Source organism: Nanorana parkeri, unplaced genomic scaffold (genome assembly GCF_000935625.1).
Source record: "Nanorana parkeri isolate BGI_ZX_2015 unplaced genomic scaffold, ASM93562v1 scaffold126, whole genome shotgun sequence".
NCBI classification, from domain to species: Eukaryota; Metazoa; Chordata; class Amphibia; order Anura; family Dicroglossidae; genus Nanorana; species Nanorana parkeri.
In genome coordinates this window covers 292,482-317,055 of record NW_017306394.1, presented here as the reverse complement: position 1 = coordinate 317,055, position 24,574 = coordinate 292,482, and the positions used below count along the sequence as shown (strand labels likewise).

The 24,574-nt window shown below is 45.2% G+C and overlaps 1 protein-coding gene across 1 annotated transcript in view; it reads left to right on the top strand.

The window, feature by feature from the left end:
* Positions 1-5,268: 5,268 nt before the first annotated feature.
* GCGR (glucagon receptor) overlaps positions 5,269-24,574 on the top strand; it is a 32,972-nt gene continuing 13,666 nt past the window's right edge. The window contains exons 1-7 of the mRNA XM_018553628.1: positions 5,269-5,402; positions 9,568-9,667; positions 10,762-10,869; positions 12,101-12,222; positions 15,324-15,430; positions 18,388-18,535; positions 22,714-22,867. Coding sequence (XP_018409130.1) covers positions 5,349-5,402; positions 9,568-9,667; positions 10,762-10,869; positions 12,101-12,222; positions 15,324-15,430; positions 18,388-18,535; positions 22,714-22,867 — 793 coding nt within the window. The 5' untranslated portion in view covers positions 5,269-5,348. The remainder of the gene's footprint in view (positions 5,403-9,567; positions 9,668-10,761; positions 10,870-12,100; positions 12,223-15,323; positions 15,431-18,387; positions 18,536-22,713; positions 22,868-24,574) is intronic.

The window sequence follows — 24,574 nt, the reverse complement described above, 5'->3', positions numbered from 1 at the left end:
TTTCTATATAATACAAGTGAATAGAGAGTCAGATATCTGTATTTCTATATAATACAAGTCAATAGAGAGTCAGATATCCGTATTTCTATATAATACAAGTCAATAGAGAGTCATTTACCCTTTTTCTATATAATACAAGTCAATAGAGAGTCAGATATCTGTATTTCTATATAATACAAGTCAATAGAGAGTCGGATATCTGTATATCTATATAATACAAGTCAATAGAGAGTCGGATATCTGTAAATGTGATGCAAGTCAGTAATCCCACATTGGCCTCTTCTGCAGAGTAAACGACCCTTGCTTGTATTCTCCGTATAGATAATGCGTCCGTAACCCCCTTTTACCTGTTTGCACACCTGTGGAGTTTTCAAGCTTTGTGTGGACAGAACTGCATTGCATCTCCCTGTGTACATCTATATGTATGTTTTCAGCATTGTACTTACGATGTATTTGTGGACAAAATGTACAATTCCATTGTCTTGTCTTACAATATCAGCATTGCTAGTGAAGCGAGGTGACTATTTAAAGGTTCGATAAGTCTACAGACTTCCCTGAAGAGATGAATCTGGAGACTGTTAGGCCATGCAGTAGGGATCACGTCACCAAAATGCCCGGGCTTCGGGTCACATAACTAGGAAAGAAGGGAGCCTAGAGCAACGTTCTCTCCGGCCTTACTGATATTTCTTTATCTAGACTGTAGGGGCCCATTCGCACCTTGGCGTCATGGCGCGTTACGTTTAAGCACGCACGTTAACACGCCTTTGTTTGCATGAAGGCAGGCCTTTCAAATAAATGCAGTAAATGTAGGCATCGAAGCACCGCACCAACTAAAATAGTCCAGATACAACTTTATTCCATTAGGGTCATGGAACATTCAAGTAGAGTAGCCAATGCGTTTCAGGGGTCCAAAACACCCCCTCCATTCATCAGGGCCTAATGAGAGAAATCATGTATGTGGACTACAGTTTGAAAGTTGTATTGAGCTATGATGGGAGTACTTCAGGCTGGTCAGCAGCTGGTTTGGTCTCCTTTTCAAATGTATGGGCTGGCAAGGCACCAAAACCTCCAAAACAGCAAATCTGCACCATTTTTGGCAACGCAGCGCAACCACTACACATGCGCTAGAAAAACATGGAGGCTGCCATTGACAGTCACTGTCCTGGAACACAAGCATGCAGATCTGGAATTTTTACTTGCTGCATGCTTGTTCTGAGTCTGTGAATGAAGAAGTACAGAAGCCAGAGACAGCCAGGCAACCTCATAGTGAGACCCGCCGTGGCACCCCACCTTATTACCCTAATATCAGGTATACTTTGAGGGGAATTGATCAAAACTGGAGCAGATGTGCACGGCAACCAATCAGCTTCTCTCTTCAGTTTGTTCAGTTAAAATTTGAAAATGAAAGAGAGAAGCTGATTGGTTGCCATGCACAGCTGCTCCAGATTTTGTCCGCTCCAGCTGTGATAAATTCCGCCCAGTGTGCTTCAGTGACTGTCATTCCGACCATTTCCGCTGTACAGCATGGGCCAGCTTTGTAGAAGTGGCTCAGATGTAGAACTTCCACATCTAGGGATGTAGGGATTTTAGCCATGTGCAGCTGTTTTTTTTGGGGTTTTTTCGGGCCATGTACGGCCCTCTTAGCACTTCCTCGTGTCTCTCAGCCAGTTTAAGATTTTTTTTTTGTGATGCTCCAGATGGTTCTGACGACAATTCTTTGCATACATTCGCAGCTTGATGCTTCAGAAAACGCTTTCTGGCACCTTAATCGTGGATACGCGTTTGGCTTATCACGTAACTGAGTTTATTTCAGCAGCCATAGAGCAAAGATGTCGATTGCACTAGCCAATAATAGTATCATCCTCAAGTCTTGATGTGAAATACAATTAGAATCAAGTGGCAAAGCAGGCACGTAGAAAGTCTCATTAATACGACTTCCGTTGGTTATAATAAATTATCTTTTGGTTTCCCTTTAATCCCTCCCGAGCAGATCACTAATAAACAATGTGACAGAAGTCTCGGCACAGGAGCGGCCTGAACTCAAGCTTGAGCCAACCTGGAGGGTTTTCCATTATCTCTAAATGTGTACTTGTTACTGTGCCACGAAGCCAATTACGGGGCTGAGAGAAGTGCTTCCCTACAGATGTGCGCACTTAGCTTTTGTCTAAAGAGTGTTAAAAACAAAACGCAAAGAGGAAATTCTGTTTACGCATTGCTCCTGACTTTTACATCTCGACTTGAAAAGGAAACCCGAAAGAAGTTCCCTTTTAAAGTGTCTCTAAAGCCCGAAGGATTAGAGGAGCTTTGATTCACATTGTTACCCTGGAGGAACCCTGGAAAAAGAAATGTCAGGTCCTGGGGATCCCCCCGAGAATAATTTCCTGATCTGCAGCTCTGGGTACAATCACGTGACCAGAGCGTTGTAGATTGAAGGAATAAAATAACGAAATTCAGTTCAGAACCCACCAACCAATTAGAAACTGGCTTTCACATTCACCAACCCAGCGACTCTCAACCTGTTTTCGAATCATGCCACCCTTTAAAATTTTGAGGCACCCTAGTCTAAAATGTATCACATGTAAAACAAAACTAAATGGGGTTCCACTCCCAAGTCCATACTAGAGCTTTATCCTAGATAGAGGTCTGGTATGGATTTTAAGGGGGACCCCACACAAAAAAAAGACATGGGGTTCACACCAGGACCCCTACTTTCACAACAGGACCCCTTTTCACATCTGATCCCCCTCTTCTAGATGAGGACTTCCTTTAACATCAGTGTCCCCCCCTTTTGCATCAAAGTCAACAGGAGCCCCCTTCACATCATAGTCCCCTTCTCAGGAGCTCCCCTTTCACATCAGAGTTTTCATTTAAATCAAAGTCCCCATTTACATGAGAGTCCCCCCCTTTCACATCTGGAACCCCTTCACATCAGAGATATGCCCCCTTCACATCAGAGATATGCCCCCTTCACATCAGAGTCACCCCCTTTCACATCAGTTTTCATTTAAATCAAAGTCCCCATTTACATGAGAGTCCCCCCCTTTCAAATCAGAGCCCCCCTTCACATCAGAGATGTGCCCCCTTCACATCAGAGATGTGCCCCCTTCACATCAGAGATGTGCCCCCTTCACATCAGAGATGTGCCCCCTTCACATCAGAGATGTGCCCCCTTCACATCAGAGATGTGCCCCCTTCACATCAGAGATGTGCCCCCTTCACATCAGAGATGTGCCCCCTTCACATCAGAGATGTGCCCCCTTCACATCAGAGATGTGCCCCCTTCACATCAGAGATGTGCCCCCTTCACATCAGAGATGTGCCCCCTTCACATCAGAGATGTGCCCCCTTCACATCAGAGATGTGCCCCCTTCACATCAGAGATGTGCCCCCTTCACATCAGAGATGTGCCCCCTTCACATCAGAGATGTGCCCCCTTCACATCAGAGATGTGCCCCCTTCACATCAGAGATGTGCCCCCTTCACATCAGAGATGTGCCCCCTTCACATCAGAGATGTGCCCCCTTCACATCAGAGATGTGCCCCCTTCACATCAGAGATGTGCCCCCTTCACATCAGAGATGTGCCCCCTTCACATCAGAGATGTGCCCCCTTCACATCAGAGATGTGCCCCCTTCACATCAGAGATGTGCCCCCTTCACATCAGAGATGTGCCCCCTTCACATCAGAGATGTGCCCCCTTCACATCAGAGATGTGCCCCCTTCACATCAGAGATGTGCCCCCTTCACATCAGAGATGTGCCCCCTTCACATCAGAGATGTGCCCCCTTCACATCAGAGATGTGCCCCCTTCACATCAGAGATGTGCCCCCTTCACATCAGAGATGTGCCCCCTTCACATCAGAGATGTGCCCCCTTCACATCAGAGATGTGCCCCCTTCACATCAGAGATGTGCCCCCTTCACATCAGAGATCCCCCTTCATATCAGGTGCCCCCTAAGATCAGAGTCCCTCAGTTTCATATCAAAATCATCCCCTTTCACATCAGAGCCCCCTTCACATCATACCTTACAATTGACACCATAGCATGGCTGTGGCAGCATGCTGCAGACTTCTGTCGCCCGCTAAATGTTGGGAGACGTCTTTGATGACGCCTGCCCTGGATCAACATCATACATTTCCATGGTGCTAGCGGCCTGTTGCATTGGTTGTGGGGGAAAACACTATCAGTTAATTTTCTCCAATTTTCGCATTAAAGTATGTTTCAGATCTGGTTTTGTGAGATAACCGGACACAGCAGTCACAGAAGTACTGAAATACAAATTCCTCAACCATGTTGGACTTTGTGAAGATAACCAATCAAAGGGGACATGCTGGAGAGAGAGAGATAAATATCTGCGTGAAGGAAAAACATGGTAGTGTTCTGTGTATGCAAAAAACATTAGCCCATGGTGTCAAAGAGCAAGTGATGATTGGTAGAAGGAGAACTTTCCACTGCTGAATGACGGTAGTTCATTTTTGCCTTCTATTGCATATACTGCCTGGAGGAATAAAGTGAACCTGTCTAATGGGCAGAGGAGGCAAAGAAGGAATGATGCTGTAAATCGAGCACAGGAAGGTGTTTGCTCCCACTTTGACCATGCTGATCGACCTTCCCAGTCCACTTTTGCATCCGATGTTTAAAAAATTGAGCGACCGGGTATAAGACACGCAATCACTTCCCCAACCTGAGTGACCCATCAATAGTCCCAAGCTTTGTCTTGTACAGGGACGTGCCTAGCGTCATGCAAATAGAGACTTCTAAAAAAAAGTCAGTATTTGCATACAGTTTCCAGTGGGTTCTGGGTGCTTGTTTGAAGAGGAGGGGGGGGGAACACAGAAAGGTAGGAGCAGGCGTCTTATGGCGCTTACCATTTAGTACGAGTTGACAAGCTCCATGCTGACAGTAAGAGAGAGCAGCGAGAGCGGACCTCATCAGTCTGCTGCTGTTCCATTTGTGTCTAGTTATGGACTGGGAGGCGGGGAGGTGACCAAGCTGTTTTGCTTCACTTCATCAGAGAAAAGTCAGGTCATAAACTTGACTGTGTAAATCTCAGGACTGGACTGATCTACAGCTCATGTGGCAGGCTGACTACCTCCCATATATGTATTCAGCTGTGGATTGAGCTCTGTACCTGGAGCTCAGCTTTAGTAAGTGATCAGTGCATATTTGCAAGCTCCAACAAGAATAAAAATAAATCCTTGATATGCTGCATGGTTTATTTTTGTGGTTAGAACTCTTATTCCTTTTTCACCCCTATTTTTAGCTGCTCCAGCCGTGCGCACTTGTCCTGAAAGCTCCATCGCAAGAGATCACACAGTCCTCCAGATGAGGTTGTCGGCGCCCAGTGATGCCCCAGCCTATCCACCTCCGTGTCTTTCTGGTGCTGATAGCGCTATACCAGGTACCTGTACATTAAATGAAGACATAAAATAATGAATGCAGCTCTGTGTTCATAAATCCATTAATATGTATTTTTAGATGCAGGCAGTGTAAGTACCTGAATTCAACTTTGTATCAGCTTCTTGTGGTCCCTGTACAGCAGAGCTCAAAGAGGGGGAGGGGAAAGCAGCACAAGGAGCCAGTCAGTTATGCTGCAGTGCAAGGATCATGCTAATAGGAGGAGAGAGCAGACAGACAGAGAGATGAGCTAATCAATGTGCTTCTGTCCAGTTACAGGCAGGGGGGGAGGGACAAGACCTGTAAGCGTTACTGAACTGCAGCAGAGCAAAGTCGGGTCTCCTCCTCTGCCTGTAAAGGACTGTGTTGTACGGCAGAGCTCATTCACACAGTCATGCTCATATGTACGGCATGCACGTTTCTGTGGGGGCACCTGGACCCACATGGATGTGCATGTTCGGGTCCGCGTGTAACCGCATGCAGCCGCATCCTTGCATAGGGAGGTACAGGCTGCTGCACACAATTACACGCAGCACTCGTCCCTCCCGAGAGCAGGTCTCTGTTTGGGCATGCACACCTGTGTGAATGAGCCCTAAATTTTAGAACTGGATAGACAGAAATACAGTGGTACCTCGGTTCACAAACTTAATTCGCTCCACGATTCTGGTCGCGAACCGAATTGGTCGTGAACCGAATCAAATTTCCCCATAAGGTTTAATGTAAATGAGGTTAATCCGTTCTGAAACCATATGTACATTTTTTTAAACACGATCTACAATTTCCTTCTTCAATTTAATGGGTATTTTCTTCAAAACCTTCTTCTTACCATTCTTGCTCTGCACTTTATTGTTACCTTCATTACCACTCTGCACTTTCTTTTTGCCACCATTCTTGCTCTGCATTTCGTGGTTACCATCATTACTGCTCTGCACATTCTTGTCACCTTCATTACCGCTCTGCACATTCTTGTCACCTTCATTACCGCTCTGCACATTCTTGTCACCTTCATTACCGATCTGCACATTCTTGTCACCTTCATTACCGCGCTGCACATTCTTGTCAACTTCTTCATTACCGCTCTGCATGTTCTTGTCACCTTCATTACCGCTCTGCACGTTCTTGTCACCTGCATTACCGCTCTGGACGTTCTTATCACCTGCATTACCACTCTGCACATTCTTGTCACCTTAATTACCGCTCTGCACTTTCTTTTGACCACCATGCTTGCTCTGCACTTTCTTTGGAGCCATGCTGGATTGAATAATACTGTACAGTACTGTATTTGCTAAAAAGCACACACAAAAAAAAGCTTTAAAGCAAGTGTGCACAGGTCTGTCTGCGACCGGGATCTCGACTAGAAGAAGCCACAACCACGTGTCAGCGCGGGGAAGATGGCCGCGTTCTTGTTCGTCACCATGTTGAGTTTGCAAACGGAAGCAACATTTTGCCAAACTTCCTGTTCGCGAACCGAATTGTTATCGGACAGAAGCGTTCGTGAACCGAGGTATTACTGTACACCTCTTTAGGCAGGTAAAGCGGCTCCCATACGAGGTATGGTAGAAGATTTATGAGATGTATCTTATAATTGAAACATGCAAATTCTTTTTCCAGGGGATCAGAAAAAGGCTTTGTATCCTTTAATTATGCAATAAGGGTTTCCATATTTAATCTGTTCTGGCATAACTGTGTATGATATGCTCGATGATGTTGTGCAGATCATTCAGTGTATTCCATATGCATTCTTGAGAGTTGTATTATTTCTTATTTATCTTGCTATACAGTATCTTCTAAGCTGCACAAAGATCAATAAAAGGTGGACTTTGCTCCAAGAAATGCATTGACTGAACAAATACATATGCCAAACGTTTCTTACATACTGTACGTCAAGAGAAGTTAGAGATGTACACTTCATTCACCTATATGCAGGATTTACTCTCTGCTGCCCCAAGGCCTAGTTCCTCAATGCGCCCCCCTACCCTCAGAGCCGGATTTACTCCACCTGCCGCCCCAAGGCCAGGTTCCACAATACGCCCCCCCCGCGCCGCTAGCCCCCCTCCCCATCAATTGAGCATGGCAACCAGATGGCAGGGCGGGGGGCGTATTGTGGAATGCACACTACGCAGCCGGTGGGCGGAGCCTCGGGCCGCCCCGTTGTGATTGGACGGCGGCGGACCGTAGTGTGCGGCCGCCGGATACCTTACACCAGCGCCCGCAACTTCCCCACAGGGTCACCGCTGCCGCCCGTTGGCGCTCTGTCGCCCCGAGGCCGGGCCTCGGTGGCCTTGTGGGAAATCCGGGCCTGCCTACCCTCCAACGCTGCCCTCCCATGGAGAATGGCAGACCTGCAGGCTGCATACAAGTGATCTCAATGACATCGCCAAGATAACTTGTACAAAACAAGCGGCGGCAGAAGTTCTGCTTTATGAGTTCTGTGCAAAGGAAGGCTGTGAGAAGAATCGGCTTTGGGTAGCACAATGGAGCTCGCCTCTTGGACACTTTCACGCATCGGTCCCCAGTGATCGATTTTCCCCGAGTCCAGCGTTTCCTGGAAATCCTCCAGCAGTTCATAGGAGGGAATGACCAGGAGAGCATGCCACATCCTCTGCTTACACAGAGCTACATATAATAACTACATGTGTTATCCAGAAAGGTAAACAAGAGTGACAGTTCACAGACAATGTCTTCTCAATGCCTAACGGGAAGTCCATAGACAGGACATTGCTAGAACAGCAAGGATAGCAATTAATAATGCTTTTCCTTTGAAAATTGTATATAATTTTTTTGATGAATTTTGTTGCTTGTCTGTGCGGTTCACTGTAAGCTCTTAGGCCGCCTTCACACCTGCGATTTAGTTTATTGCAATGACATTTTTTAAAATGGCACCCCAAGCACTACCACAATGCACCACAGCGCTCTGCAACGCACAGTAATGCACTACTGATTCATTGTTGCTTCTGAGTTCGTCCAGCAGTGGGGAACCAGTGGTGGACCTAAGGAACAAAGGGCCCTAGTGCAAGATTTTTTTCTTGGGCCCCCCTCCGGCGCGGGGGGCGGGGGAGGACTGGATCCCACTGGCCCCCCCAGCCTCGGTCTGCCACTGGTCTCTGCACCAGAGGAGCTGAAAGGAGAACTATGGGGTTAGTGCTTTTCCCCATAGTTCTCCTAAGGGTAACGGGAGGACGCAAACTAGTGTCCTCCCGTCACCCAAAGCTCAGTATACCGCAAGCTACAGCTCGCGGTATACTGAGACGCCGCAGCCGGAACGGATCCCGACAATGCTGTCTTGGTCCATGTGAGTGACAGCTGGCTCTGCCTATCTAGAGGCAGAGCCAGCTGTACCCGCCCCTCCCCTGTCCGTTCCGCCAGTCAGTGCTGGAGGATCGGACAGGGGAGGGGGAATCCCTGCAGGGAGCCGTGAGTGACAGCCACGGCTCTCTGCACGGATAGATCGAGAAATGAGCGAGCGACGGTATGTGTTCGCTCACTTCCCGATCTACTGAGCCGACCTGTGACAGTCTCATTGTCACATGTCGGCTCAGATTATGAGGCTGAGTGAAAATCACTCACCTCATAATTCTCCTTTAAACTCTGTCAACACCAGAGCACAGCTGGGATATAGTTGCCACCCCGTAGCAGGCAGTACCTGAACAAGGGCCTTCATGGCAAGATCACCAGGGATTATTTTAATAAAAGCTGCATTTTTAGAAGGATTGAAAAGAACTTAACATGGTAAAGCTTATATGTTTTTAGTGATTGGGTTTAGTTCTATTTTAGGACTGACAGGGTTATTCACAAAAGAAGACAGGAGAAGTGCACAATCTAGGACAACATAGCTGGTTTGAAACAATTCTCAGATTCGGCTCACTTTCAAGTTCAGGGATGTTGTCCTAGATTGTTCACTTCTCCAAACTTTCACCCTTTTGTGAATAACCCTGCTAGAATTTAGATCCATGCATAGACTCACCATTGACAGGTGCTCCTTAAGTTCCACTTTCTTCAAGTTCTCCTCAATTGTGGTTGCTGCCTGGTTTTCTTCTGGTGAAAAAAGATCTGGTACATCAGCTGACTGTCATTTAGGAAGCAATAATACTTAGGGACAATTATTAGTCTTCACATAACACTACTCTTCTCTGTGTCTGTGACTTGATTTTCATATCTGCTCCGGTCAGGCTGCCTCTGCTCAGATCTCATACAGTTTCGTGTATGACAGCTGGAAGAAGTACGAGATGGAGTGCAAGGAGAAAATGTTGAAGGACCCACTTCCATCAGGTGAAAGCTATAGTCTTATTTCATCATAAACACCAATTATAAACTGTATGTTTTGTTAGATTTAAAGATTTCTGTAATCTATAGACAGACAGACCTAGAGGAATAAAGTTTACAGACTACATGACTTGAGGGGCTACATGACTGGAGGGGCTACATGACTGGAGGGGCTACATGACTGGAGGGGCTACATGACTGGAGGGGCTACATGACTCAGGGGAAGAATAGTCCCAAGAAAGCTATACTAAGAGCACAATGTAGGTGCAAGAGGCCTTACTTGATTGGAGGTTGACGGCCAAGTGGTTGGGGGGAGTCACAAGTTCAAGTGTGATGATTTCTGGAAGCATGGACAAGAGGAGAAAGTTGTCCCACCCGCTCTCCATTATTTTATATGCATCAACTAGATAAGAATATAGGAAGATTTGTCACAGCAGCTTGATGGGTTGATTGTCAGTGGAGTAGTGGGATATTTTCAAAATGTGGGGACCATCTGTTGGTATGGTGCTTCCCATTTTGATAGCGGTCAACTTCCCTTGGGAAGGCAAACAGTAGTCTTTTTGTAGTGGTCCTTGAGCTGGTGGGGCGCGGGTTGGATAATAGTGTAGTCTTTAGGCTAGTGGACACTAAAGACCCCACTTAGAATCCAATGGTTCTCCTTTTATTTGTGTTGGTCATTTATCAAATTGCTGTTTCATTGTGCTATGCTGTTGGCCATTTAAAATACATGACGCACAGTCTATGTGTTTATACATGTTTGGGGGAGTCTTTGCATGAAATTGACAAATCCAGCAGTCATGCAGATTACAGGATTCAAAAGACTAAGTCCCTTCCAGGCCAGACCAGACCAGAAAAATACTGCATGTCTCATTTTGTCTGGTCTGGAATGCATTGGTACTGCGGGCAGGTTCACACCATTTTCCGGACCAGATCTGGACTGTGTATTCCAAAAACTGTGCATTCCAAACTCAATCTCCGGCTTACAAACATTTACTAGATCCTCAGGTCAATGATGCTGTCACTTCTCTAATGCTTTTAAGATGACGTTCTGAAGGTCTCCTTACAAAGATTTATCTATAATTGGTGAATTATATTTGCAGGACTGGTCTGTAACCGGACGTTTGATCATTTTGCCTGTTGGCCCGATTCCCAGCCCAACACGACAATCAATGTCTCATGCCCATGGTACCTACCCTGGTATAATAAAGGTAAACTACTTTCATCATATTGGTTGTGTGTTGTTAATTTTTACTCCGTTTTAGCTTTCTTGGGCAGCATTGTTCAGCAATTTTAGGTTAAGCCATCCCCATTTATTTTCTTTTTAAGCATATATATATACTTTTTATGGATCTCTCTTCAGTCTCTTGCTCTACAGTGGGGGGTGCTCTATGATGCAGAAAATGGTGCCATGTAATGACACAGGTGATTTTCTCTGAACCTTTCTTTTGTGCCCCCAGGGCAGCGCCAGGAGATGTGTCCTTGACCCCCTGGGTTTGCGGGAAGTGGGTTGAGTGACAATGGCTGTCACTTAATCTATGAGAGGTGCAGCAACCAGGCCTGGGGTGAAGCACTGGAGCATGGATAGGATATGAACCTGTGATTTGTCCATGAGGGCCAAAGAAACACGTTTGCATTAAAGCCCAACTCTGGGCACAATAATTTGACTCTAATATTATTTGTATATAGCAGTCTGAAAAGCTTTTCCCCTAGCAGTAAAATGATCTTGCCCAGATTTGGGTTTTCTTACCCATCCTCCTACTGGCACATACTTACCTTTCCATTGCTCCCCCAATGATAAATTAATTGCCAGGACTGACAAGAATTAGCCAGTCCTTCTAGATATCGGGATCATGTGACTCGCTTCTTCCTATGTGAAAGTGCTAGTGATTGTCCCAGCTTTGTCACATGAGAGCCAGTTAGGAGTCCCATATAAGCCAATCAGAGCTTATGCCAGCAACTATAAGATGCGCCAGAGGCCGGCTTTAAAATCAGCCGGTTGCTTTTCCCTGCATGTTCAAAGCACAGCTTCCCTTTAAAGGATTAGTCCACCGTTAACTCAAATTTCACTTTTGGACAGATGCTGGCAAATCACATTTCCCACTAGCTTCATATATATCTCCTGTGGACCCTGGTGAAGAGATTTCCCCACTGACATTTCAATAGTATGGGTTCAAAGCTCCACTTATCCACTTCTCTAGGTCCCAGCTCCTCCTTCTTGCTATAGCTGCAGATGCAAGAAACTTTCACTTGACAAGGCTTCTCTTGTAACCAGAGTAATGAGATTCCACAGGTGGAATCCTCCGTGTGGAGCACCACAAAAGGTCTGAGTAGCTAGTTGATGACATGGCTCATCAGCATCTTTTAATAACTAAAATATCAGTACTGGGTGGACTACACTCCTAATTGCTTCCGTACAATAACAAGTGTGTCCCTTCTTAGTGCAGCATGGCTTCGTGTACAAGGACTGTGGTCCCGATGGGCAATGGGTGGAGTCATTGAACGGTCCTGCTCCGCGCGATGCCGAGGAATGCCAACGTGACAAGGCGGACGTGGAAGCTGAGGTAATTATATTTCATATATCTGTGGAACCTAATGGGGGATAAGCAACTGGCTGCCAAACCGATAGGCCACCAGAGCTCAACGGCCCCTAGTATCACAGTGTCAGCTACATGTGTGCATTAGCAGGGCATTATGGAAAAGAACCATGGCTGTTTTAAAATTATGACTTCCACCAGGGAAGTGACATGACCACAAAATGTCAGCTCCAAGTTAACATGGAGATTACAAGGAAAAATGAGACACCACCAAAGACCCGGGGATAGTGGGAAGGTCCAGTTGGACAGCTTTCTATTGGCTGCTGAGGCATCCTATTGAATAGTTTAAGAGCGGGATCCACAAATATTTTTCTGTGGTGTTGCCTGGCTACCAGAAGAGACCTGATCAGTGCTTACCATAATTTTCCTTACCTAACAATTGCAGCATATGCCGTATATATTATGGGTATGCTGCCATATAGGCCCCAAGAAACAGGAGTATTAGGGCCTGTAAAAGTCACCATACACATTGCGTGCAAACAAACGCTTGATGGCCAACAATCATTTGTAAAAACTCAAGTGGCCCTCGGGGCATTTGTGCTCTATCCTCCATTACCAGCACTTTCTCAGATCTATGGCACATGAGATAGGAATACTGTTGCTTATTTAGCACACGTAATCTGGAACACATAACTGTAAAAACATTAGACGCCCTCGTCGAGCCCAATGACATCATCGACTGGTGTCAGACTCTCTTGAAGAACGATTGTTGGTGCTGGGCTGTGCAGACTGCCAGGGCCTCGTGGCAATTGTAGCCCCAATTTCTGATAAGGTGCCTGTCTCCCGAGTCTCATTGTTCCCTCCTCTGGCAGTTCCTGATGGGTGGTGGGATTTGTGCCAGTGAAATTCCTCAGCCCATTCCCACCCGTGGGTCTCTGGTTTTGGCCCTTCTGCTGCCAAAGCTGTAAGCGTTTGAGTTGTTACTTCCTGCCGCTGTCGCTGCAGAAGACACAGCTATAAACAAGCCATTCATTAGAATTCCTGGCTGTGTACATTTCAGATTGCGGTTTATATACAGGTATGCCAAAGCCGGAGCTTTTATGGAACAACTGGGCTTATTTAAAGTCATTTTCGGCTTCAATACATTAATCAGCGGGGACCTGTCAGGATAGAAACATGGAAGTGGTTATTCCTGCCTTGTATTCAAAGCTGAACTCTGCGTAGGTATACAAGATACTGTATTTATTAAAGCTGCACTCCAGGCAAAAAAAGCTAAACTTTTCCTCAAACTAAACAGTGACTGGACAGTGAAAGGAGAAGCAGCAAACCGATGAGCGCATCTCTTTGCCACTCATACCTTCTTATATTGCGACACACCTGACTGGTTCCATGCTCTGCTTCTCCCTCCCCATCATGTCTCTGCTTCTGGGAGTCTTCCCTGTGGCAGAGTCATGGGACTTGTAGTTCCACAACAGCCGGAGTGCCGAGGTTGCCTACCCCTGTAATAATGTATTAATAAATACATATCTGCATTATATCTGCAGTTTTGCTTTAATACAACATTTTGTTTCTTTAATGCAAGCAGTGTAGGTATCGGAATTTGATTTGGTTTCGGCTTCTCGTAAGCTACCATAAAGCAGAGCTCACACAGGGGAAGGTAGAAGCAGCACAAGGAGCCAATCAGTTGTGCCGCAGTGCAAGAAGCATGCTAATAGGAGGAAATAGCAGGGGGACAGAGAGATGAGCTCATCAGTCTGCTGCTACTCATTTCACTGTCCAGCCACAGGCTGGGGGAGGGACAAGACCTGTAAGTGTTACTGAACTGCAGCAGAGAAAAATCAGGTCTCCTCCCCGCCAGACAAGGCTGTTCTGTGGGGTTGGGCTGTATAAATCTCCGGACTGGATGATATATAAATCCTTTGGCAGGTAAATCATCTCCTTTCTATGTATTTAATGTGTGTGTTTTGCTATTTGCCTGAAGATTGGCTATCAAGGTGCAGACCCCGGGGCCACCATTTTCATCCCACTCCGCCACCCATGAATCTAATCTTCGCCTTCTATAGCAGCTGAAGAATTTTCAGCATCTGACACTGTCAGGATGTGTCAGTTGCCTGTACTGCAGTCCACCCAGCGTCACTACAGCTCTGGAGTGGAGTAACGGGCGGCGGGTGGAACCGCAGCATGAGATACAGGCATCTGATATGCCAGGATGCTGATGGATCTGTAGGGGGTGGAGCTCTAGAAAAGTGTGGAAAGACATAGACAGCAACAAAAAGAAAAAGCTGAAACCCCGGTCCTATTTTGATTTCTGTCCCTGTTGCAGATTTTTCCCTTACGTCTTGTCTAGTGAACCCGTTGTCAGCAGGACAGGAAGTGAGGTATCTGGGCCCTGTCACTCAAAAACCCCCCAGGAGTTTGAATCCCTCCCCACTCTATCCAAAAATTACAAAAACAGTTCATGGCTTGACCCAACTTTACCCAAATCTTCAAAATAACAACAAAGACACCTTTAGAAATGTTTAGTAATGGCAATCTACAAACACATACTTCTAGATAATTATGTATTTGTATTCTTTGCATAACTTATTTCCCTTTTCGTCCCCAGTCTTCTGACACAGTGGCCATTTTAACTAAGGGCAGATGAATCCATCTCCCTTTACTTCCCGGAACTCTGGTACATGTGACTAGGACATGTAACCATGCACATCATCTCAGGGGAGGAAAATGCCTTTCCCTGAGATCTCATGAGATTACAGATGAGATTTTCCAGCAATGTTTTGCTGATGTAACCTTCCAAGGATTCAATGCTTGGGCACATATTGCATCATTTGTGCCAAAGTGGACCAGGAAGTGGAAAAAAAGAAATTGCACGTAAAATAAAAATATGTGTTTAGCTGATGAATGTAATATGATTTCATATCAGAATGTAGAGCTGTATGATGGGATTTTTTAGTAAAAGGGGGTAAAGGTCCCATTTAAATTTATAAACTCATAGGTAATGGTAAGCTGCTGGCAGCACAAATAGATTTGATATATGTGGATCTGTATCTTTCATCAGACTCTATAATGCATCTGGATATTTGATAGGAGAAGAGTCATCTGTGATTTGTTTTTTTTTACATTTACAGAAGCACTTTATCAAGACCTTCGAAAGATTTCAGATCATGTACACCATAGGATTTTCCATGTCTGTAGCAGCACTGATACTGGCTCTCGGTATCCTTGTCGCATTGAGGTATTTTATGGATTCTGCTTATGTCAGGGAAATTGTTTCCATATCCTTATTGCTTTTTCCGTGCCTCTTATACTCATTATCTATAGTCTGTAATACATACCTAAATCCCGTCTGCTGACCTCAGTCTGTTTTAAAGAAAATCCACTTTATTCAGTAAACCAGTAGCACAGAGGAATGATTATGTGCAGGAAGCCATAGATCAATCAGAAATAATCTCATAATACATTCTGGAATCTGATTGGTTGGCAGAGGTTACTGCACTTTCTATGCCATCCATTGCTCTTGCACAAAGCATTCCTCATAAATCGTAAATGGTTTAAAGGGAACCTGTGCCCAGAGCATGCACACAAACGTTTTAACATATTGTTAACAAGCAGTTAAAGCACCATAAGGACCCATTAACACCAACCGGGGTGTGGTGCCCGGCAGAGGGCTGATGCACCGATCCCAGGACATCACACCGCTGCCGCCGTCTTCACCGCTGCCGCCCGCAGTGTCTTTTGCGGCAGCGGTGAATAGAAGATGTAGCGCTGCGGGGGTGTGGCCTGTCAAGGGGTGACGGCCGTGACACTTGTCAGGGAACTCCAATTCCCAGCAGGCAACTGAGGAGGGAGCAGCCGAGCAGGCCCGGCGGGATACACGCCACGCTGTAGGACGTCCTGGCTTGAGCTGGACCCTGGAGGCACAGAGTTCGGGAGCTCAGCTCACAGCACAGAGTGAGGAGATTCTGGAGGAGAGCTGCAGCAGGTCCAGGTAGGCACTGATTGTTCATTGCTGTATATGTGCTGAGTAGTGACATTGTCTTTATCAATGAACAGGAATCCTCTATACTGAGTGTTCCTGTCCATTCATAACATGAGGACATTGAGTATGATTACTATAACCACAATCATGAATGAACAGGAAGTGATGTAGATTACTTCCCATTCATCCATAATTGAGGATATAGTAACCATACTCTGTCCTCAATTATCTACACTCAGCGATCACTTATCAGTGACTGCTTGTACCCCGCTCTCCCCTCTGACACACAAAAAAAAACCCTTTCAAACCGGTTTGAAACAAAATCATGGGGTTTTTTTTGGGGGGGGGGGCCTTAATGGTTTCTTGCACCGGGGCCCTGAGGTGTCTAGTTACGCCTCTGCATTTCATTAAGCTCTATGAGCACAGCCTGGTGCGAGGCGGTTGTACCACATTCCATCCCGATGCGCTGAAAAAAGTACTGCATGCAATACCTTTTTTTCAGCCCACAGTGCGAGGTGTGCCCATCTGTGACCTGGCCAATTGCCTTGTCTTGCGTTACGGCTGCACTGGAAAAAACGGCCAATGCACCTGGTGTGAAATCTGGCCATTCATAATAGGAAACATGGTCACATCACAGAGGTAACATGTAGAACCTACATTATAAGTAATGCCCCTTGATACTGGTTTCACCTTGGTATTACCTAATAGCGAAACTTATTTTTTTTGATTTGGTGAAAAATTAGAACCTCTGCCAGGTTTTAATTGCTGTCTGTGTCCTGTTAAGGTGCCCATACACTTTACAACCCTCGCAAGACTTTTGTCTTGCGAGGGTTGTAAAGTAATAAAAAAAAACGTACGATCTGCCCATCTTGGACAGGCAGATCGTACTTGCGATCATCGCAAGCCGCCCCCCTGAGGGGTGGGCTTGAGATGACTGCAATGAGGAGCGGGCTTCCGATGACTGCAAACGGGCAGTGTGCGCGTGCGCACACCGGCCCGTTCGGCATTTGTCGAACAAGCAGGCCACTAACTTGCCGAGAATTGTGCGATTCCTGGCGGGTTTTCCAGCCTGCTTGTTCGATGGAAGACGTGCGACCGCACAGTAGAAACGGTTGCACGCCTTCCATACACTTTGCGATTATCGTACGATCGCGGGATTTCCCGCGATTCTCGTACGATAATCGTGCAGTGTATGGGCACCTTTTAGGGAGATTCATGCTCTCTAATTATCCTGATCTCCAATGTCATGGGGAATGAAAGTGAGCGTAAATCCAAAATTTTGAGTTGCCACCTGGACAGGAATAGAGGGGGAATTTGCCAATAGTGACTCTTGTTCAAGTGACGGCTGTCTAAGATGAGATTTCCATCACATTGGAAAGATATGCTCTCACTTCCTGCTGAGCCTACAGTACAGGGGAATTACCTTATTGAGACACAGATGGGAAAAAACCTGACCGCTCTTTTAACCCTTCCCCACTCTATCCATAATGGGGGGGGGGATTTTTTGGCTTTGGACCAAAATGAAAGATCCGCTTATTACACAGACCCACCCCCTCAAATCACCCCATTAAAGATTTTAAAAAAAGGCACATCAGTGGGGGAAAAAGTTTGACAATATACATTCCTTACCCCCAAGATTTCAAACTGGAGAAGGCGACGTCACAAACCTTCAGATGAGATCTTTGGGATCACCAAGAGGCTGATATGTATACATGTTCTGCCCACACTAAATGGATTCGAGGAGCATAGGAAATTCTATGTTTTTCGGGATGCAGGCTGTGCTGTAGATAGATCTTGCATTTTATTGCAAGGTTCTCATTGAAGGTTCGACTTCTGGGTTTAGCACTAGGCACCGGCTGTGCCCAAAAGAAAAAGCACCCTCGTGGCCCATAAAGGCACTTTCACACTTTCATTGGAATGGGCTTAACTCCAGACTCAGAGACCTTTAACCCTTATTGAACAGGATCAGAGGGATGCAAAAGCGATAGCAACCTGGGCTCACAGTACTCCTGGCCAGCACATTGCTTACATGGCATTATGTGGCCACTGTGTTGTCCAAGAGGAACCACCACAGGAGGAGGAGAGGTATGGCCTGTGACATTATGTTGCCCATTCCAGCCCTGAATTCTCAAAGTGAAAGTTTAAGTGTTGGAAGATGAGGGACACATGTGCTTTCAAACTAGTTAACTATGTCACTATGTTGTTTGTTGCAGTAAACTTCACTGCATGAGGAATTACATCCACATCAACCTGTTCATCTCCTTCATCCTGCGGGGAGTCTCTGTACTTGTGAGTGACACCTTGCTGAAGACTAGCTACAATACAGATTTTGAACACCAGCAAGTAGAGCTCAGCAATGCGGTGAGAAGGTCACGGGACTACACCGGATAATTATTAACAAGCTTTCTCCTACTTGCTTTGATGTCTGTCCCAAATGGAATAAATTGTAAAGGATAGAGAGCAGCAAAACATTGGGAGCCCAAGTAAATGTTTAAGAAAACAAGCCGCAGGAGTTCTAATAGGCCCCCCCTTTATCAGGGCTTAAAAAAACAAACCTATGAAAAAAACCAATATATCGGTAGAATGCAATTTTACAATGTAATTAACCTTTCCCAACCGGTGTTCCATGGAACACTAGGGTTCCTCCAAAGGTCCTAGTGCTGGGGTGGGAAATTTGTTTTCTCAAAGGGCCATATGAGAAACTGGGACTGTTGTGGAGGGCCGAACCAATAGGCTGAACTTAATTCTGCTCAGTATTGATTTTATCCTTTTATAAAAAGCAGTACATTATAAGGTTTTGATAACGCCCCCATTAGAGTCCCCCTTCCATTGTTTGTCCCCTTTAGGGTGTCCCTTTATATCATTGTCCCTACATACCTTAGTTTGCTACTTTATTGTTAGGCCGGAGGCGGAAGCAGGCTGCAGGAGAGGATGTAAGAAGTTACTCTTGTGTCCTTCGGTAATGCTAGAGGCGGTGAACACATCTGACGCCACAGGTTGCTAGGACCCAATGACTCCAGAGGAGGTAGACACCTGACATTATTTGCTTGGACGCCAGTGTTCTAGGAACCATGACTAAAGAGAAGGGGGGCCTGCGCTGGCCTATGGCTGGCAGTGGAGGCACCTGCCTCGGACCGAGTGCAGGCCAGTGATCGGGGTCCGGACCGTGGGCCAGACAGGGACAGCAAAGGGCCGGATGTGGCTTGGGGGCCATAAAATGCCTAGGTCTGTTCTAGGGGGTTACCTGAGCAATTTCTGACTCTCATTATCCACTGATGCCAATTATCTTTTTACCTATGTGTAAGGAGAACATTTTTCCAGCTAGTGCAATCAGTTCCTTCTCCCAATCACCACCAGTAGAAGGTGACCTTTCTCTTAGTGACAATCAATGTAGTGAGTTCCTTCTCCACCGCCAACCAGGGCAAAGGGGCACTTCATCACGAACAAGTGTAAGGGGGCTTTTTTTTCGTATCAAAGTGTAAGGGTGTACCTCTACCCTTCATGGACAACAATAAAGGTGCACGTCCCCCCTTCATGGTTGTAAGGGGACATCTCCCCCCTGATCATCAATGTAAGAGGGTTCCATGCTGACCACTAAAGTAATGGGCCTTAGACTAACCACCAATATAAGAAGGCATTTCTCCATTAAACACCATTGTAAAGGAACACTACAATTTTCACTGTCTGCATTACTTTTCCGGCCATAGAGATCAGCTTTGTTATAATTACTGAAAATTGTTTTGTCGTATAGAGTAGCTTTAGGTTTTACATACGCCAAGTATGTCACATACCTTATACTTATATTCACTATCGTTTCTCAACTTACTGATCTAATGAAGAGGGCCTTTCAGTACCACCGGGACATGTTGGCTTGTTTTAATACATTTACTTGGACTCTAATCTGAGCAATACCTCGTAGCTTTACTTTAGTTCAGCATGTGGGCTATATAAACTCCTTAAAGCCCATCTCCGGGCCCCACTGCAGGTGTTAAGTGCTTCTTTTTGTCTAGGGGCTGAAGTAAACCAAATTTGCTTCCCTGATCCTTGCAGCTGCAGCTAGACCAGTGCCCGAAGCCTCTTCCTCCCTGGGCATGGTGGGGTCGGCGGGGGGCTGCTGAAGTTATCACGTCTAATGCAAGTTCCATAGAACTGCATTAGACGTGAGGACACCAAAGGACAGTCCATAGCTAGAGAAGTGGAGAGCGCTGACCTCTGGAGGAGTGTGGAAACACGTGAGTATATCTACTTTATTCCAGTCTCTAGACATAAATGTGCACTTAACCCTTGCAGTGTGAGGGTAGCTCTTCTGCAAGAGTAGATTTTTGGTTTGCCCAGGATAGGCTTTAAAGACATCTCTTCAAATCTCTAAAAGGGGCCTTAGGTAAATTTCTCCTCACTTCTTGTCCAGGTAAATTCTCCACTTTTCCTGTCTAGGTGATACATAACAGAGGAAGTAAAGGGGAATCTCCCCCCAAGACAGCAATAAAAGCCTGACAGAAGTCGTATCTCTTCCCAGCTTTGCTAAAACAAAATGTTTAATTGCTGCATTTGCCCCCCTATTAAGGAGATTTCCCTCACTTTCTGTGATCCCATCCATTAAATGGACTGGAAGTGTCTTCCAGTGGGGGCATGACCCATGTCCCAAAAGTTGACAGAGGCTTTATTACTGCTGCATTCTATCCAAAATGGGTTTGGACTTTTAGAGTTTTGTAATGTTTATTAATGTATATCTAAAACTAAAAAGATTTCCCTTCTACTCTTGTTCTGGTGGCAACTCAGAATTGTTAAATTCCTCATCAATTTAATTTCTGGTGACTCTTGTGATCAGGACAATTAGAGGAGGGGTAAAACTCCCTAACAAGGACACATACAGCAATACAGAGCTGATAGGGGTTCTTCTAACCCCTCACCACTCTATCCAAAACTAAAAAAAAAACAAAACAGGAAATGTGGAGTCAAGAATTATGAAAACGGGAGCAAAGAGCAGGGACACTGTGGCAAAATCTGTCTCATTTTTCTGTTAAAATATAACAAAATACAAATGGGAGCGCGTCTAGGAGTACAGTACTGCTAGCAAATGAGCCAATGTATAAGGCAAAACACACCCACCTTGTGTAATTGTTGAGAGGCTCTATATAGTGCAAACAGCTGAAAGGCATTCACAGAATCCCATGTAGCGTGCATTCACAGAATCCCATGTACCGTGCATTCACAGAATCCCATGTAGCGTGCATTCCCAGAATCCCATGTAGTGTGCATTCCCAGAATCCCATGTAGCGTGCATTGATAGAGTGCCGGGTGTATTCTCAGAATCCCATATGTAGTCACAGAATCCTGTGCATTCACAAAATACCGTACATTGTCCATTCACAGAATCCCATGTCCATTCACAGAATCCTGTGCAGCGCATTACAGAATACCATGTGCATTCACAGAATCCCGTACAGTGTGTAGTCACAGAATCCCATGTGCATTCATAGAATCCCGTGCAGTGTGTAGTCACAGAATCCCGGGCAGTGCGCATTCACAGAATCCCATGTGCATTCCCAGAATCCTGTGCAGTGTGGTCAGGAGGAGGACTCTGATAACAGTAGATGGGATAGGATGTGAGTACAAAGAGATAACTCTCCACACTCTGCACTATAAACTGCTTTGATTTGTGTTACACTGCATGCCTGAGGAAAAACTGTTAAACTACTTAAAAACGCATTGCATAATAAATCTTCAGTACGATATGCACTTCACCGTGCGACTTTTGTAAGAGCCCAGGCGAGGAATTTCAGAGATCTATCTCTTTGTATTGCAGTGCACCCCATCTACTGTTATAGGAGTCATCCTACTGTCGGCCCCCTGAGCCACCCTGCATGCGGTTTGCACTATATAGCGGGCCCAATAAAGGGTTGAATATGGATGCAAACTGTTGCATGCAGCACCTTTTGTTGGTGCACACCATCTCCAATACCCTAAGTTTTGACTTTTTTGTACAATCGGTTTTATGGCGCACTTCTGACCAATTAATTTAAAGAAACATAACCTATTAATTTTACATCTAACAATTGAATCCCTTTGATTTAAATCGAAGGGATTCAATTGGCGCATCAGCAAAATAAGCTTTGCCTGCACCAGGGATTTGACTTTGGTGATTTGACTCATGGACAGTAGTTTATCAGGCCTAAGGTGAGCATTTTGAGCCTTACGCATTGGCTCATTTGCTATCTATGGCGTTGATGTATACCCAGACTTTTTTTTTGGAGGAGCAGCTCCGCCATTTGCAGGAATGAACAACTGAATGGAACCTTATTTTATAAAGACTCGCATTAAAGTTCACCTCCCCTAATACAAGGGGTATCCAGGATTGTTAAGCTAGAACAGGTCTCTTGGTAGTACTATGGAAGCGCAAGTAGAAAGTCACATCAAAACGTTATATTTAAAATATTTGATTTTTCGGTGCTTTGGCCTGCAATTTTTTTAATGTGGTGGCAGGGTCTCTTTAAAATGCATCCCTTTAATTTCTGCCTCCCTCCTGTGTGATCTTGCAGACTGGATGCCGCGTTGCCAGTGTGTTAATGCAATATGCAGTTATTTCCAATTACTACTGGCTCCTGGTGGAGGGGATCTACCTGCACAATCTTCTGGTGTTGGTTGGGTTTTCGGAAAGGAGTTACTTTACGCTGTACTTGTGTATTGGATGGGGTGAGTACACACATTGAGTGGTTAAAGGACCACCTCACATTAATGGCACCATTTGTCAGGAACTGGCAGTTTTAATGAGGAAGTATGACGCTTGCACACGTGTTGTTAATATCTGGTGCATTTGGGACACCTTTTGGCAGCTCTCTATCCAGGAGGTCCACCATGTTCATTCAATCATCCTCCAGCATGTCCATTGAGACTTCACATGTTAAGGTGCATGGATCAACCATTGTCTGGGTTTATGATACATCGCCTTACCGGAATATATACGGATTACAATATATTAATATTAATATAATATTTAATGTCGATAAATGCAAAGTAATGCACTTTGGAATTAAAAATAAACAAATGGGTTATACAATTATGGGTATGCCGCTAGGGAAGTCAGAAATGGAGAAGGATTTGGGGGTCATTGTAGACCACAAACTGAAAGGTAGTTTGCAGTGCCAGGCTGCTGTAAACAAAGCTAGCAGGGTCTTGTCCTGTATTAAAAAGGGGATGTATTGCAGGGACAAGTCTATAATTTTGCCACTTTATAGATCATTGGTTCGACCTCATCTGGAGTACGCGGTCCAGTTCTGGTCACCAGTACTAAGAAAAGATGTCCTTGAGTTGGAAAAAGTCCAGCGGAGGGCAACCAAACTAATTAGGGGTATGGAGGACCAGAGCTACGAGACGAGGCTACTAAATTTAAACATGTTCACATTGGAGGTGAGGAGATTAAGGGGGGATATGATCTCCATGTACAAAATGTTCAATGGTGGCAGCAACATTAGCGATAAACTGTTTAAAATTAACTCCATTACAAAAACTAGAGGCCACCACCTAAAATTGGTGGAAAAAAAATTCCAGCACAAGGGGCGAAGGGGGTTCTTCACAGTAAGATCAGTTAGGGTCTGGAACTCACTGCCACAGACAGTGATTTCAGCAAAGAATGTGGAATTGTTCAAGAAACTTTTGGACGATTTCTTAAGGGACCGTAATATACAAGGGTACGGGTACTCCTAGAATGAGATCCTAATAGGTTGGACTTGATGGACTAATGTCTTTATTCAACCTCAAATACTATGTAACTATGTAACTATGTAATATCATACTGGATTTTCGTGTTCATCTGTGGTGCACTTGTATGGTATTCAGATTTCAGTTCAGTTGTCAAGACTGCCTGAACTGATGCCATCAGATGTATCAAGAATATCAGTGCAAACTGGTGAAAAGATAATTGGAAGTAACCTTACTTGAAAGGGAAATTCCACTTTTACAAAATAAATAAATACATGCACACTTATTCATAAAAAAAAAAACAAAAAGGCACATTTATTATTTTTTTGTGCATAGGAATCAGTAAAGCATTGTAATCATGATCAGTGGATGGCCGATGCGATGCTCTGGCTCTTGCAGACTCTTCCTGCCATCCATGGAAGGATGACGGACGTCCAGGAACAATGAATGGACTACAAGTGCGGTGATGTCACCACACCTGTATTCCATTGAAACTGCAAGTCCCTATGCTTGTAGTTTCTCCATTCACAAATCCTTTCAAAGAAGGATTCAAAAATGTAAACAAGCCTGCAGGGAGAAGTACCCCATGATTCATTCTGACGGCAGCAGCTGTCGGAATACTAAAAGAAAAAACAAGCAGATAGCATGGGAAGCCATAGCTTTGCTATCTGCCATCATTTTAGGGGGGGGGGGGGGGGGTCG